The following is a 15,985-nucleotide window of genomic DNA, read 5'->3' as shown; positions in this document are numbered from 1 at the left end:
GAACAGGATAAGTTTTCTTTGAGGTTCTGGCAGTAGAAGATTGAAAAGCTCCTGTTAGTGGTGGTATCTTATGCTTTACGTTGACTAGAAAAAGCTGTAAGAGTGGTCTGATGAGAAGATACTCACCACTGTGTCCACTTAGAAAGCATGAAGGAGACTAACCGAGAGCATATGCCTGCGGCAGAGCCTCCGAAACTTAGCAGAGGCAGGATTCAATGGTATTTAGATATCCATCCCTCGCAAGTCAGGAGAAAGTCATTGCTGCACAGTGAACTGAACAGAGTGCAGTTCGGGTGTCTTCCTGCTGTTCTTCACTGCTCCCTCAAATTCACAACTTTAAAACAAATGTGTAGTGAAGGACAGTCTCTTTTTTATGTGGTTAACCTTACGGCAGGCATGCTTTCTGACCTTATTCTTCCCCCTGCCTTTTTTTTTTGGTCCACAGAATCCCATTCAGACATAGCTCAAGTATTTACTTAATAAATAAGGGGGGGCTGTGCTTCTAAGGGATGACTGTATGTAGAAGGTGGTGTATGTGGAAATAGAATAATAAAATCATAATTTTGATATTAAATACAGAATTGTCTTAGTTTCAAAGATTTACTTGAAGAAAGTGAGAAGGGTAATTTTTAAATGTCATATAAAACATAGATACGAAAAGATGGAACCTTCCAGATTGAAAGACCACTTAAATATTCTCAAGTTTTTGTAGAGAGTATTTGGATCAGTTTGTTAAAAGGGTGGTGGTGGTGGGGAAACTATATTTGCATTTGATGCTTAACAGTGGAAAAAAAGCACTAGATAAAACAATTTTCAGTAGTGAGATGTCTGTGGATGGAGGTGCCAGCTTATTTCAAGAGAGAGTGAGCAGGGAAAGGCAAATGGGCGTAGAAGAAGGACGTTGTAGGGGAGATGGGCCAGTTTGCTTGGCTCTGCTATTACGGAGCGTTGGCCTGAAAGCAGGTGTGGGAGCAGAGCTGGAGCCAGCTCCCTGAAACTGGAGCCTTTCCTATGTTTGTAGCAGCCTTTAAGATAGTAGGCCTATACCAATAATCTGAATTCTCAAGAAACAGCTCAGAAAAATGCTGATTCTGTCTTCTGCCACGGCATGTGGCTTAGGCATGGGTATCTTGTTAGAGCTGTCATACGCAGCAAGAGCAAAGCTAAGAGAGGGGGCTGGGTTGGGGTGGAGAGGAGGAAGGAAGGATAGACTTGAGAGTGTGCTGTCAAATATTGGCTCAAAGTGAAGTTTTGAGGGATCTTGCACATTTTGAACTGGTGCATGTCTTTGATAATTTAGTGTCTGCTGTTGATAAGTAGAGCAGGCCTGTTAAGAGTATGTTTTCCCCCCCCCCCCTTATTGGTATCTATTTGTTTACTTTCTTTACTACATCATTTTAACTGGCAACACACAATTCTGAGACTAAAGAAAGGTCTTAACATACAAAGAATGGAAATAAGACCAAGTATGGACCAAGAGTCCATAAAAAAGTAATTAAAGACTATGTATCTGGGTGACATTTTTCTTCAAGTTAGACATGCTAATTCAGCTACAACTTTCCATATTTCTTCCCATCTTACAAGACCAACTGGAAAAAGCTCTGTATGGCATCACTGTCATATGGAAGCATATATTTAGAATCCATTTCAATATTGACTGAAGCTAATATTCTCCTAGGGATATGGGAACAGAGCAATTAAGTTTCTACAAGTCTTCAGCCTTGTAGAATGTAGTATTACCTCATTCATCACCTTATGAATGAGGTAATATAATGGAAAGCACTCATAGGCATTATTCAGATAGCATGCATGGCAGTATCTCTTCTGTTTCTAAGCAATTATTGTTTGCTTATGGAGGCAGAGATGAGATGCTTGCACAGTGGGATATTGAGGTGTTAATTTGGGGAGGTACTACTTGTCAGTAACACTCAAGTAACAAGTATATATTTAACTGGGAAATAAGCCTATTAAGTCTTAGATATCATGATTCTGATATTGCTGCATAAGTGAAAAGGCATGATTGAAATATGGATTTATAATACTTTTGTTACAAGTTAGCGAATCTCTCCATATGCTTAGAGACGAAAAGAGCAATTTAAAGGTCTGATGTTTTGTAAAACCTGCAACTTAGTAAACTTCTGATTTTTAGTTAAGAAATAGTGTTCATGTTTACTATATTGTAGTAGATAAGTAGGCCGGCGCAGGTATCTGAGAAGATGGCTGTGTTGCATTACAGTGACAAAGTCCTGTCAAGTATGTGAGGGATGTCATATGTAAGTCAGACCATGACATTACAGGATTGCAGCCTTATTGCTACAGGCTGTTTCACGTCTCATATTGCCTGTTCAAATATCTGTGTTTATATTTAGATGATGTATGTTGAGTAAGGTGAGACTGTTTTTACTGCTGCTGACCCATATTCAAATTTAATGTTGCATTTGCCAAGTTAAATGACTGTCTATTAATTAGTTCTATTTACAGAAACATGCAAATGCCCATTAGATTCGGTGAAAGTGTCAGGTGAATGTGAATAGCTACTTTGCAGTTAGCAAAAGATGCTGCACTTAACTTTAATCATATACATTTGTAATAAGATCTTCTGCATTGCTAGCCTGTGTCAGCAGACACCAAGCAGCTCTTCATGGAAGAATGCTAAATGAAAGCTGTTTTAGTAATAATGCCAGAGATTTCTAGCCTCATTAGGCAATGGGTCAAGAACTCAATTTCCTTCTCCTAAGTTCCCTCCTCCTATATTGCTATGTAGGCATGGCAGACCGTCAGCAAGTAGTTTGCTAGGAAGCCTGTGCGCCAGCTACTTAGAGCTTTTTCTGTTAAAATCTGGTATTTCTGTACTCTGTTTTTATACCTTCTCTCCTGCTTGAACAGGGATTGGGAGGAAACCTGGGGATTAGACTTGATTTCTTCAATGTTGCTTTTAGCTCCAGTGCCTGAAATCCAAGCACTGAATGAGCATTTTTTGGTTCTTAATAAAATAGAATTCTTTAGGATTTTTTATTTTTTTATTTTTATTCTTGGTTTTAATTTTATAGAATCTTGCCTTTGGGAGAATGAAGAGAAGGAGAAAATGTTGGGCCAGATTTAAAGTTATTTATTGTGTGATTTGAGCTTCTGGCTTGTTTTCTCATGCCTTATGAAGAATGATGTTACATTTAAGCCTGATCATTTTTCCTCAGAGATTCTTGCAGGAATGATCCTGACAGTTTACAGGAAAAGAATTCAGTATAAATTCAGTGGTTAACCCAACACTTTTCTCCTGAGTAAGCAGCTACCTTGATGACCTCTCAATGTACTAGTGTGTATTCTTCCGCTTTGCGGAGCATTCATCAGAGGTTCGCTTACTCTGAGATCTGCTACAGTTATCAGTTCTTTCCCCAGCTCTTACCTCTCGCTTGAGCTTTTTCCGCCTTTCTAAAAATTACTTGTCAGGCAAAGGGCAGTACTGTAGAATAAGTGTTGGTTGACACATAGTTCTTGAAACAAATGCATCTGTGACAATACTGATCTCTTCTGGTAGTAAGTATTTTGTGCTCTTAAGAACTCTCAGAGGAAAAATGTGATCAGTCGTTGTCAGTCCTTGCGGAACGACAGAATGACTGGGCTTGAAAGAGACCTCTGGAGATCATCTGGCCCAACCCTCTGGCACGAGGATGGTCAGCTACAGCAGGTTGCCCAAGACCATATCCAGTTGGGTTTTGAATATCCAAGATGGAGACTCCACAACGTGTTCCAGTGTTTGACCACACTCACAGAAGAAGAGGTTTTTCTTATTCAGATGGAGTTTCCTGGGTTGAGTTTATGACTGTAGTCTCCTGTCCTGTCACTGGGCAACACTGAGAAGAGTTGGGCTCTGTCTTTACCTTCCCATCAGGTATTTATACATGCTGATAAGATTCCCCTGGAGCCTTCTCTTCTCCTGGCTGAGCAGTCCCAGCCTCTCCTCGTATGAGATATGCTCCAGTCCCTTCATCATCTTTGTACAATCTCAGATAACGTAACAAACCAGCGTTGAAATATTGTTATGCTTTTATGTACTGCTTGGATTAATAAGTGTTTACTTCAGAAAAGATAAGATGGTTCTTGCCATTAGAAACTTATAATTTCCATTTTCTTTTTAACTTTGAGGAACTTTGAAATGTTTTGAAGAACTAGTGCATCTATGGTATTAGAAAAGCTATAGTAATGCAAAAATATAGCTACAGGATGAGCATGTTATGGTAAAATACTGTCTTCAGTTCTGTGAAGTGGTGCTCTGGACTTCATCTAGAACCGATTTAATTCTCTGACTAGTCTGCGTATGGGTGGCTCGCCAGAGCAACTTCCTTAGATTCAGGTTTGCTGAGAAAAGAGGGTATTATCCTCCTTTCTGATGCCTCTTCTAGAAACTAATTGAGCGTGACACTAGCCAGGGAGGAGATAATGTATTCTAACAGTTGCTGGAGATTTTTCCTGTGTCATCTTGGCCTTTTTAGGAGGTGGATGGGTGGGGGTGTTATAAGGCACTTAAACAGAGAAATTGTTTTTATGCAGAGAAAAGCAGAGAAATAATTCTGAAGATTGTCTAGAGATATAGACAGTCTGGACTAAAATAGTGCGCTTGTAATAACTGATAAGTAAGCCATAGCTTAATATGTTTCTTCCTTTTTTTTTTCCTCTTAATCTTTGTGTATCATTCATTTGGCTTTCCCTTATTCTTCTTTTTTTAATAGACGTTACTGCCGAAATACTATAGGGAATCGAGATAGAAAAAAGTACATTACTTTTGAAGAAATGCTCTACAAACAAGTCACAATCTGTGGTTGATGACTTCTAATAAATAAAATAAGAAATAAGACCCTGCCTAAATTCCTTAAGCAGAATTAGTAATGTCCTTTCTAAGTTCGGAAATGCACCATAGGAATTCCTGGATAGCAATTGTTTCATTTTTTTTTTCTTTAAAAATTACTGATAAATGTCTGTCATGTTCTACTTAATTGCTTCATCTAAATGTATTAAGCTAAATATTCATCTCCTTTAAAAGGAGATGAAGAATTTTACAGCATTGGAACACTTTCTATCCTTGTTTTGTATCTCATATAGGGATAATTAAATGTTGTATACTCAGACAGAGTAGGATTTTAGATACCTGTTTAGGGGAAACTGGAATCAAACAGAGGAATCTTTGTCTATGGTGCAGTGCTCTCCTCTCCGTCATGCAAAAGCTTATTTGCTTACATAAGAAAGTCTTCACTATTTTTCCTGTGTTGTTTGACTTGAGTACCGAAAACAGTAGGTAAACCGTAGGATCTGTTATTATTTGTGGTCTAATGTAGTTTAGTGGTAAACAGACAAGGTTCTGGCTGGCGCCTTGGAAAAAATCTTGGGTACAAAATGATATATCAAATATGATATACTTTTGTCAACCTGATTATATTTTAATAGTTTCAGCAGTGAAACAGCTTCCTATTACCTAGGCGGTAGGCATACATGGTAAAGGTTTAGGCTCTGCTGTGGCCTTTTGATCTTTGAGTAATTTTTGTTTTATTCTGCCTGTGTAATGAAATGGGCATATTTGTTAATCCGGTTTCCTGAAGAAACTATAGTTTGGGGGAGTTCTTGTTTTAGTGGTTGGTAAATGAAAATTAATTACTGTTATTGTCTTTAACATAAAAGCTGTTTCTTATTTGAGAATAAGCAAATTTGTTTCACAGAGACTTCTTAAAAATTCTTACTGAGGAGTCCTCTTTGCTGGGTAGTCGGTGCATGGGTGTGTGATGGTAGAGTTGGTTTGGTTTTATATTGTTTCTGTAATATGTGAAAGTTTACTTAGCATAATCTTGTTCTTATTTTTTTTTTTTTTTTTTTTTTTTTTAAATGTGACCATAGTCACAAGAATGCCATCGGGGGAATATATGGTAAAGTTACCCACTGTTTGCTTTCTGAATTTTTTACAAAATATGGTTAACTTCATAAAGTTTTCAAAGACTTAAAGAAAACCTTTGCCAGTTATCAGGTATTTTAGATATCACACTTTTTTTTTTTCTTGCTAGATACTTTTTTGTTGCTGTTCTACTCTATATTTTGACAAGCAATTTTAGAGTTGCTTTGCAAAACATGTAAACTTAAGTGCTGTGGACTCGTATTCATTTCACTGCTTCTCGCTTGCTTTCCCCTCAGGAGTCATCTTGCTTGATATCAGGACTAGATACATGTGAGATAAATGTCTTCCCAAAATAAAACTGACCCAGTTTGTTTGAAGCTTTTACTTCAAGGTGATTTTGACTGGGAAGGGCTTAAACTTAAAAGCCATGAATATTAAAGTTAATTTGTGATAGCAACTGGCCTGATATAGTGGAATGCAGAACGTATTTAGAGTAAATATTAATAAAGATTAAGTAAACCAATAGCTATAACCTATACATTAATACAATAATATTACGTGGCAGTAACATGCATCTCTTTTCTTAATATTTCAGAGAAGTTTTTAAATAAGGAAATCTATCATTCTGGGGCAAGGGGAAAAGCAGAGATTCCTCCTTGCAGGTGTAGGAACAAAGGACTGACCTGTCTAAGTATATGCATAAGTCTTCAGGTATTTGAGGGGGATACGTATTTCTTTAAAATTTATATGATTATCCATTCTGTGTGTTACCTCTTGCTTATTCTTTTTTCAAGAGCCTAATCTAATAATCTTCTATTTCAAGACACTTTTTATCGTTTCAGTGTTCTTAGGAAGCAGTGAGCAATATGTGATTATTACGTATTCACATAATCCCAGTTATGTGATTGTTACTGCTATATTGCTGTATTGTATCTATTTCAAGTAAAAATACTTTTAGGAACTTCAGTACATTCTCTTGCTTTATCAACTGATGTATTTAAGAAAACACATGGATGATGGATAATCTGGAGTGTGAAGGGACTCTTAATTTTAACCTGTTTCAGAAGTGATCATTTAAGGTATTCTTGGGAGTTTTCTTCTACATTATTTGTGTTTTTTTATGTTGGTATCTGACCCATCCTGTTCAGTGGTGGTTTCAGGATAGTTCCTCAGATGAACTTCCTGCTCCTAGGTGTTGCATGCTTTAAAAAATGCATACTTTCACCTGCTGTAATAAAGATATCAACAAAACTACAGTGAGTACTAGATGTATATTAAAGTTGTTTTGAGAAATAATACTGTATTCTAATGAAGGGATTCCATTAAATAATGCAGAAGGGAAGTACGAAATTCTAACAAAGCTTCTCAAAGAAAACTAACACTCTAAAATTTGCAGCTAAAAATAAGAGACTATTCTTATATCGAGCTTTTCAGATTAAGATTTTTTTATTGTGGCTTTAAAGTATAAAAATATAAATAACAAATCCCAGTCAAATCCACAGATAGCCAGCTGAGCAGTACGTAGTGTAGGATTTCTATCGGGTACTTGCTGCTTGTGTCATGGGATCGAAGGGATGGGGAGGTGTGATCCACTTACCAGCTATCTGATGCTTTCAGTCATTTGATCTTTTCATTGTTGCTCATTTATTGTAGGGTATGGTCATCTCAGAGCTTGAAGATGCTTGCCTAGGACACTGCAAACTTTCTGTACAGCACCTACTGTTCATTTAGATCCTATGAATGGGTCAGTTCAAGGCCACTGTCATAGCAGGATAACAGACCTTTTTGTATAGTCTAATCTTGCTGCTTTTATGACATATAGCAAAAAATAAATATTTACTATTTGATGAAGAACTAAAGCAGATTAGGATAAATTACTCTAGACTTTTTTTTTTCCGTATGCAGTTAATTTTTAGAAATATGTTAGGCTAAAACCACAAAGTCAGAAGAATCTAGTGTCCATATGCAGATTTAGCAGGTCTTTGAGAGACAGTCTGCTTGTATGTTTGCTGTGCTTCAAATATATTGAATTATATATTTATTTATTATTTATATTTCAATATATTGAAAAATATATTAAGTTTTATTTTGTCTTTAATGAAGCAGTAAATAGCAGAGTTGGGGATTTTGTCTTAACCTATAGCTTGATTTGCTAGTTATATATCTAGTTATAAGTTGTTTGTACTGGTAAAACAGTAAACTGGAGGATAATGGTGGCCACTATGCTCTGATACAGACTTAAGGCATCCTCTTGAGCCAGAAATATAACTTAATATTTTGCATATAAGTGAACCATAGTAACTTCTACAGGAAGATATTGAAACTTGATAGATAGTTTGAAAGAATCTGAAATTTATAAATATTTAATAGTTTGAGTTCATTGAATGAATGCTAGATACCATGGCTGTGTCTTTCCAAGGTATTTTAGTAAGAAAACTAATGTAATTCAAACAAAACATGCTGTCCCTGCCTTATGATATTGATGGACAGAAATTTCTTCGTAGACTGTTCTCCAAACTGGAATTTGGTACTATGTGGCATTCTACAGGCATCTGTCCAATATATCACTAAATGCTATTTTTATTTTTATTTTCCTCCAGGAATAGACACTCAAAACTTTGGATGATGAACTGAGCATGCTCTTTTAAACTGTGAATTATATAAGTGTGAGAGGGGTTGTAGGCACTTTAGGATCAGAATACTACTGACAGGAAGTAAGAAGTAAGAACCTGTGGAAGGTGCTACACTTCAAATACAAATAATTATTCAAATAATATAATATGGGGTTTACTGATGAGGCAGGTGTTTAATGGAATATGATCTGATATGTTGCACATCATAAATGAAAAGCTTTTACTGCTGCACAAAAAGGCTCTGAGATTGTGCTGACTTACATAAAAAGTTTTATATAGGATATAATATAGGATATAGTATATAGGATACTTTATTCAATGTTGTTGAGGCTGCAGGTGGAGCAGGATGTCTAGTTTTGGCACCATGAGTTGAGAAAGGTATAATCAATTGGAGGGAGTCCAGAGAATATAAAAATGATCAGCTGTCAGGGAATCATGATACAAGAAAGTAGTTCTTTATTGCAACCATGTCTCTCTCTCTCTCTCTCTCTCTCTCTCTCTCTCTAGATTAATATTCTCTAGATTAATATTGAAAAAGGGTTTTGTAAAGCATGGAATAATCTCTCTGTGAAATGAACTAGAAGTTATGTATCTAGGGAAGGAGACTTAAATATTAGGAAAAAACCTTAACGGTAAGAGTTGAGCTCTACAATAAATGGCTTTGGAAAGCCAAGATATGCCTGTCATGGGAGGCTTTTAAGAACAGGTTAGACCAGTGTCTGTCAGGGTAGGTTGATACCTGGGATAGATAGATGGATTAGTGCTCTCTGTCCTTTCCAGCTACGTTTTTCTAAATGTCTTGAAAATAACTGCAATGGAAATGGCTTGTTTAGGAGATGGTATTGATTAGAGGTGGGTTTTGTTTTTAGACAAATATTTTCTTGTCCTCAGAGCTTCAGACAATATATTTATTGGATGTGTCTAATAAAATCCCAAGGCAAAAAGACTACTTCACCTTGATGGGAGAGAAATACCTCTTACATTAGTTGGCTGTACCTAAAGTTGGTTGTATTGGGTTGTTTTGTGGGCATTGATATCTTTCTATATCTGTCACAGCAATTTCTCCTAGTTATTCTATGGCTTAAAGCATTTACTGTCTCCATGGTATGTTGTGCTGTGTCTGTCCTCAATGACAGATCTTACGAGGGTGCGTGTGGAAGGCAATTTGAAAGCCATTTTTCACTGGCTCTCCCATCTTGTTCCTTAGCAAAGTAGACCAGAACAGAATAAGGGTCATGTCTGGATTCCTGAAGCTGTACTAATTGTTGTCTTTCTGTTGTCTTAACAGAAAAAAAAAATTGAAATTATTTGTCAAGAGATATTTAGAGATTTCCTCCTGCAGAGGATGTATTAATCCTTTTATTTTAACATGTTATTAATCATATGTTCACTGAGTGGAACTAAATAGTAAGGTAAATAGATAGCAAACAGTTCATTGATCATTGAATGAATATTTGATGAATAACGTACATGATGGGTAATGTAAGGAGTCCCACAGGTCTGTTGTAAAAGGGTAGTGATACATGTGAGTTGAAAATTGAAGAGAGGAGACTGATTAACAGAAGGCTTAAATACAAAAATTACACTTCCTGACCTCTTATTTCTTGAAAATGTATATGTTCTTACAGGTGCCTCTGCCTTCACGATTAGTACTACCTTGAGTGCCTTTTCTCACTTTACCTTGATTTCTGTGATCACTTCAGAAAAGTGAAGATACATGCTGTAATTGAAAAATAGTACAGAAAGACTCTCAGCATTTCTTGTGTAGACTCTCTTAATGTCCCTTTAAAACTGCTAAGAATTGCTTCTTTTGTGGCCTTTTAAAGGAGGGGTTGTGTTTTTTCATTTTTTGTAGCGTCCCTATTAGAGGAGCGTACCTTCTTAAGTTTTGCTATAGATTTTTGTTTCTTCCCCTGATTGAAGTGGGGCTTGGTCTGGACTATTATCCAAATGTAGTATTATATGACATTAGTTTTTTAATGGACCTTCTCAAAATGTTCTGTTTTCAGGTCTCTGTCTTGAGAAGTTGCCCATTTCTTCTTCAGCTAGCAACCTTCATGTGGACCGTGAACAAGAAATTGTTACTTGCTATGAGAAGGCTGGGGATATTGCTCTCCTGTACCTTCAGGAGATAGAAAGGGTAAGCTGGGATAATTGTTTTTCTTTGTTGAAGAATTGCATGGTTCATCTTTCATAGATGTGATGTGATCAGTATCTTTGTATTCAACTAAAAGGACTTTTCTCAGGACTTCAGTACACCCTTATTATTGGGTAATACCTGTCACTATGACTGCTTTTGCTTTTTGACCTCTTGGAAGATAGTGCCAGTAGTCTCAAAAGGAACAAAGCTTCTCTGAACTATTATGTGCATTCAGGATGCACATCTGTGGCCTCTTGTTACCCTGTGGTAATTTGTTTATGAACATGGGATTAAGATATCTTTCAGTATGTGTGTATTATGTATGTATTTGCATATATGTATATGTATCATTTCAGGTAATTATTAAAAAATCTTTCTAAAACTAAAAAGACTTTCTAGCAATTCATCTGTGAAAAGGCAAAGAATGAAATGAGCAAAATAACTGCGGAGATGAAAAATTGATCCTGTTGATGTTTATCTGGAGCCAATAATTTAACTGCTCTTAAATCCTCCTTATAAAATTCCTTGCAGATGAAATTCTGAAATAACTTTGTATCCTTCCGCAAGAAGCTTGACATATCAGTGGTGCAGCAAGAATAGTAACTGAAAGTATGCTCACTTCAATTAATAAGCACAATCCTAGGACAATGAAAAAGGTTCCAGATATGATAGCCAAATAAAGCTATGGTTTTAAAAGACATATCTAATTGAAATGAGATAAATCTTGAATAGTTCTATAAATGAAATCAGTCTGAATGTTTGATTTCATCTTCGTACCATTTCAAAACTTAATATCCCTCCCATCTTCCTTTACCTGGAAATAGAGAGGCTTTTCCTGTACAAACTACCAAAAAACCTTCAGATGACAACAGTACTATTTATGGGGCTATATAAATTTTCTTTATGTAAGCTAACTGATATTACTTTATCTTGGACAGGCAATGGCAGAATGAAAGTTCATCATTTTTCTGAAGTGAATACTTGGTATTGACAACTCATCAATTTGTACATTCCAGAGTTAAAGTAGTTCAATATTGTATGTATAATTTAGTGTTGTTATTCCCAAAACAGTAAGCAGAAGGTTATCTCTAAAAGTAGCCCTAGTTGTGGGTATATAGTACAAAGATTTACTACACAACCCTTTCTCTTGTGGAAAGAGTTACAGAAATTCTGACAGATTAGTAACTATATTCTCTGTTAAGATATAGTAGATATTTACTGTTGAAGGTTTTTCAACAGATATGTGCACTGAGTGAAAAGATGTTCTTGAACTTAAGTCCATTTGTAGTTTTAGCTTGATCTTGTATTACTCATTGTAAAGCTACAGTTACTGTTAAAATTACTTCTTGCATTTTTTTCCTAAAGAGACAGTTGTCTATATGTGAATCTGAACTACAAAGTTACTGTGCTTTTTATATATTGAAAGCACTTTATGTGAGTAGAAAGTTACTCATAAAGCTGAGGTACTAGCTATGTTGGAAACCTAGTATTTTATTGATGCAAGTTGGTATTTCTGAGCTTTTTAATGTTAGAGAAAATGTAACCTTCAAGAAACTTTGCAGAATCTTAGGTAAGTTATTCTTTGATTTGTTTCTCTGTTCTATGGATAGAGGAATGATTTCTGAAGAGTTTAAAGTTAGGCTTCTTGTTTGTAAACAGGTGACTGTAAGGAAGAACCACACCAACTGACTGTAAATTTTTGAATCATTGGCTTGGGGTATCAATGTCTTAGAACTTCTGGAACCATTATCTTGGGATTTCTTTCTCTAAAGTGTATTCATGTCTTCCTGTCTTCTACTTAGTAAATAAATGCCTGATGCCCTTCCCATCTTCTCTTAGATTCCAGATATAGAAGGCACGCCGCTTTATTTTAGAAATTTGGTTTTTAACAATGTTGATTACTTCTTTGACTATTAAAACTTCAAATTTTTAATTGTTTTCTCTTCTGTTCTTCTGCCAGAAATGTACATACTGGCTTTTTTACCAGTACTGTTTTGTTTTGCATTGTAATGAGTATCATTGCAACGTGACTTTTCTAGAAGTTCAAGTTGCAGAATTTCAATAGCAGACTCTCTCAGCTGCTGCTTTAATTGGGGTGAATGACAAATAGACAATCCATTTGTCATTCTTTCAAACTTTTGGTTTAATTTGAAAGCATGAACTAAAATTACAAAGGTTTTCTTTGTTGTCAGCCAAGACTGAATTTATTTGTCTGTCTGTCCTTGATCCTTCCATAAGTTTGGCTTGACATCTTGACCTACAGATAAGAACAGACTTATTTCTACTTTTAAGCAATTCAAAAGAGCTTCCAATGAAGGCTTGAAGAAACTGTAGCTCCAAGTTTTTGCTGACCACTCACTGATTTAGCTTGTCTTGCAAGGATTGAGCAACAAAACTGGAGTCTGAGCTCTGAAAAAGGGAACTGTGGAAGAAAGCTGAATGTAGTACTTCAGTATTCAGTGTTTAATCTGCTTTCAGAAGAAGGTTTTGTATCTCAGGAACCTCAGAAGCTAGTGAATGAAAATCTAAGTTGTGATAATGGAACCTTTTTCATATGTCAATGCGAAGACCTAGGTCTGTGCCCTGTGCCAATAACCAGTTGGCACACAGCTCTGGACTCTTATGTCATCCCACTGTCAATATCCCACTGCTTGGATATTGAACAACTCTCTCACCAGAATTCCCTTGTTCCTCTTGTGTGAGGGATGGCTTGAGAAAGTTTGCTTACCTGGCTGAGCATGTCTTTGTCATCTGCTAAACGCAATCTTACTTATCCTGGACTGTCTCATGGAGGATCTAGTGAGAGATGGTCAATTTGTGCTTGTGCACTCTTATCCTTGACTCTTAAGGATTACTTAAGACTTGTAAACCCTGTTGATTCTTAGTGAGATACGAACTTGTTGCTTGCAGTCCTCAGGCCCACTGTTTGACAGTTGTCCTTGAAAAGTTTATTCCTGGTGGCAGTAACTGATGCCTAACCAGCCTTGTTCTCTGTTCTTTCTGGATGGTTACACTCCCCCCCCCCCCCCCCCCACAAAGATATTTCTGATTGTAGTTTCAGCTAAATTCTATCTGCTTGAGTATGTACATTTTTATTTCTTGTTTTAATAAACTTCTATGTCTCTGAGGCTAGACTTCCTGACATATAAAGTGGCTTGAATGGTGAAGGGCATTGCCATCTCCGTACAGTTATGGTCTGCCTGGGTAACAGGCCAGTTTGGAGAAAGGTCAATTTTATTAGAGCATACCTTGGCTCAAACTATGTGGTGTCTGTGCTCAGACTGCACATGGGCCTTAATTACCATGACCAGCCTCATCTGGAGGTGTCTATGATACAGTTTGGGTGTGTGCAGCTGACTTTCCAGAGGTACCTGCTAAACCAGAAAATTTTTAATTAGGGTGAATGGCTTAGGTCAGTGGACTTCTCTTCTTTGATGGCAGTGAAGAGTCTCAACATGCTGTAAGCTGGGCAAAAAAATCTGGAAGAATATTTCTTCTTCAAGAGGGGAATTATTTCTGTTGAGGAAAAGGGGAAATACATGCGTTTCAATATGAAAATCTCCTGAGAAATCTCCAGTGGCACTTTAGAACTTGTAACATTACATCTAGTAGTTGCTATTAATGAACAAATAGTCTGAGTTTGATATTGGTACAACCATAAAGTTTAAGGCTAGATTTCAGTAATTAGCCATCTGAATCTACAATGTGTGTGTTGACATTTTCTGCTGAAGTGATTATACTGGCATCTCTTGGGATGCTTATCCCTGTCTATGGAACTATTTTATTCCCCGTTCTGATTTCAAGTATTCTGCTGTAAATCTAAAATAACTTCATTAAAATGTGCATTTGAGTGGAAAAGGTTTTCTACATTGCTAAAAGACAAAGTCAGAGCATGAGGGAGCTGGCAGGGTTTCACTAAGCAGAGGGATCTAAAGCTCTGAGGGGAGGACACCCAGAGAGGTCGAAGTGGTGTTCCTTAGGAAGCCCCGAGGGAGGAGTTGCTTGAGCCTCGGAGGGCCGGAAGAACTGCAGCTCCTGATCCAGGGTCATGGTGTAGTCCTCATTCCCTACACAGATAGGGAGACATAAGCAATAGGACAGGGAAAGAAAACAATGTGAAGAGGAAAAAAAAAAAAAAAGATCATTCACATTGCTTTGTAAATAAGTACACAGTTCTAAGAGATGGGGGGAAAAAACCCAATGTCCTATTTAATCTCTGTTGGAATAACTGTTGAACGTATGTTTAAATAATACTTTTAATTGGTGGGGAGTTTTTTTGTAAGATCTTTGATCTTTCCTTAAAGGACTATGTACACCCCCTTTCCTTTCTTCCTGGTCTTCCTCCCTTACTTTTTCAAAAAATAAGTTAAAGAACTTTCCAAACCTAAAACATCTTGGAGAAATTGAAACTTGTTTTCACTGCAAGTTTAAATTGAGTTTGCAGCACATTTGGAAGTTGCGCCTCATTCACGTTCCCAAATTATAACAGTACTTTAATCAGCATTGACTGTTCTGTCATGGTGATTAGCTATAAAATAATAAGCACAACTCCCTAGCTGTCAATAAGACTAGTTTCATAGGAAATTACTGAACTTGATCATCTGATCTCCCTAAAATTCCCCATGACTATTCAAAGGCAACCTCCTGTAAATCTTGACAGTTTCTTTTCCAGTGGCTTTTTGTTTGTTGCATTAAAAAAAACCAAAAATAAAATATCCCCCGACCCCCAAACCAGTTAGAGCTGCCTTACGAAGCTGTAGTGCTGCACACACAAACCTGCGGTACTGGGTAGAACGTGTGTGTGTAACAGCTTGAGGTGGTCAAGCTCTTTCTACTCCGATATCTTGAGCAGTGAGAACGTACGTTCATATTTATTGTCGCTTTGCTGTCCTGTGGAAAAGCAAGGGAAGACGGAGACGGTGCTGCTGTTCTTTGTTTCCACTGGAGTTAGACATAAGAGTTAGTGTGTTTCAGCTCAAATAACGTTCATCGGAATAACTTCTGTATAGGCAACTCGCAACAGACAGCCAGAAAAAGTTACTCTCTAATGCCTTTGGTTATACTTCTGTGTTTATTGCCCTGCAATATAACATGCTTTTTTATATTTTGCTTTTCAGTGAGTAACTTAAAATTTATTTCTGAATCCATAGAATTTCCCTTTGCACACATCTGAGATGGAAGCACCTACCCAACAATATCTGGAATGCTGGAAATAGAGTGGTTCAAATGAAACTGTGCTATAAGGATTGTGTATAAAACTGTACAGTGCAAACTTTAAGTAATTTTTTCCTGTGTCTACTGAATTTGGTGGTGGTAGTCTAGTCCTATTTTTGC

At 36.7% G+C, this 15,985-nt stretch overlaps 1 protein-coding gene across 5 annotated transcripts in view; it reads left to right on the top strand.

The window, feature by feature from the left end:
- TTC7B (tetratricopeptide repeat domain 7B) overlaps nucleotides 1-15,985 on the top strand; it is a 140,244-nt gene that overhangs the window by 19,974 nt on the left and 104,285 nt on the right. For all 5 annotated transcript variants that reach the window (XM_062577172.1, XM_062577174.1, XM_062577173.1 and 2 more), the window contains exon 4: nucleotides 10,521-10,651. In XM_062577172.1, coding sequence (XP_062433156.1) covers nucleotides 10,521-10,651 — 131 coding nt within the window. The remainder of the gene's footprint in view (nucleotides 1-10,520; nucleotides 10,652-15,985) is intronic.

The sequence above is a fragment of the Rhea pennata genome, chromosome 5, assembly GCF_028389875.1.
Source record: "Rhea pennata isolate bPtePen1 chromosome 5, bPtePen1.pri, whole genome shotgun sequence".
Taxonomy (NCBI): Eukaryota; Metazoa; Chordata; class Aves; order Rheiformes; family Rheidae; genus Rhea; species Rhea pennata.
Note: the sequence above shows the minus strand (reverse complement) of the source record. Positions and strands in the feature narration are given on the sequence as shown.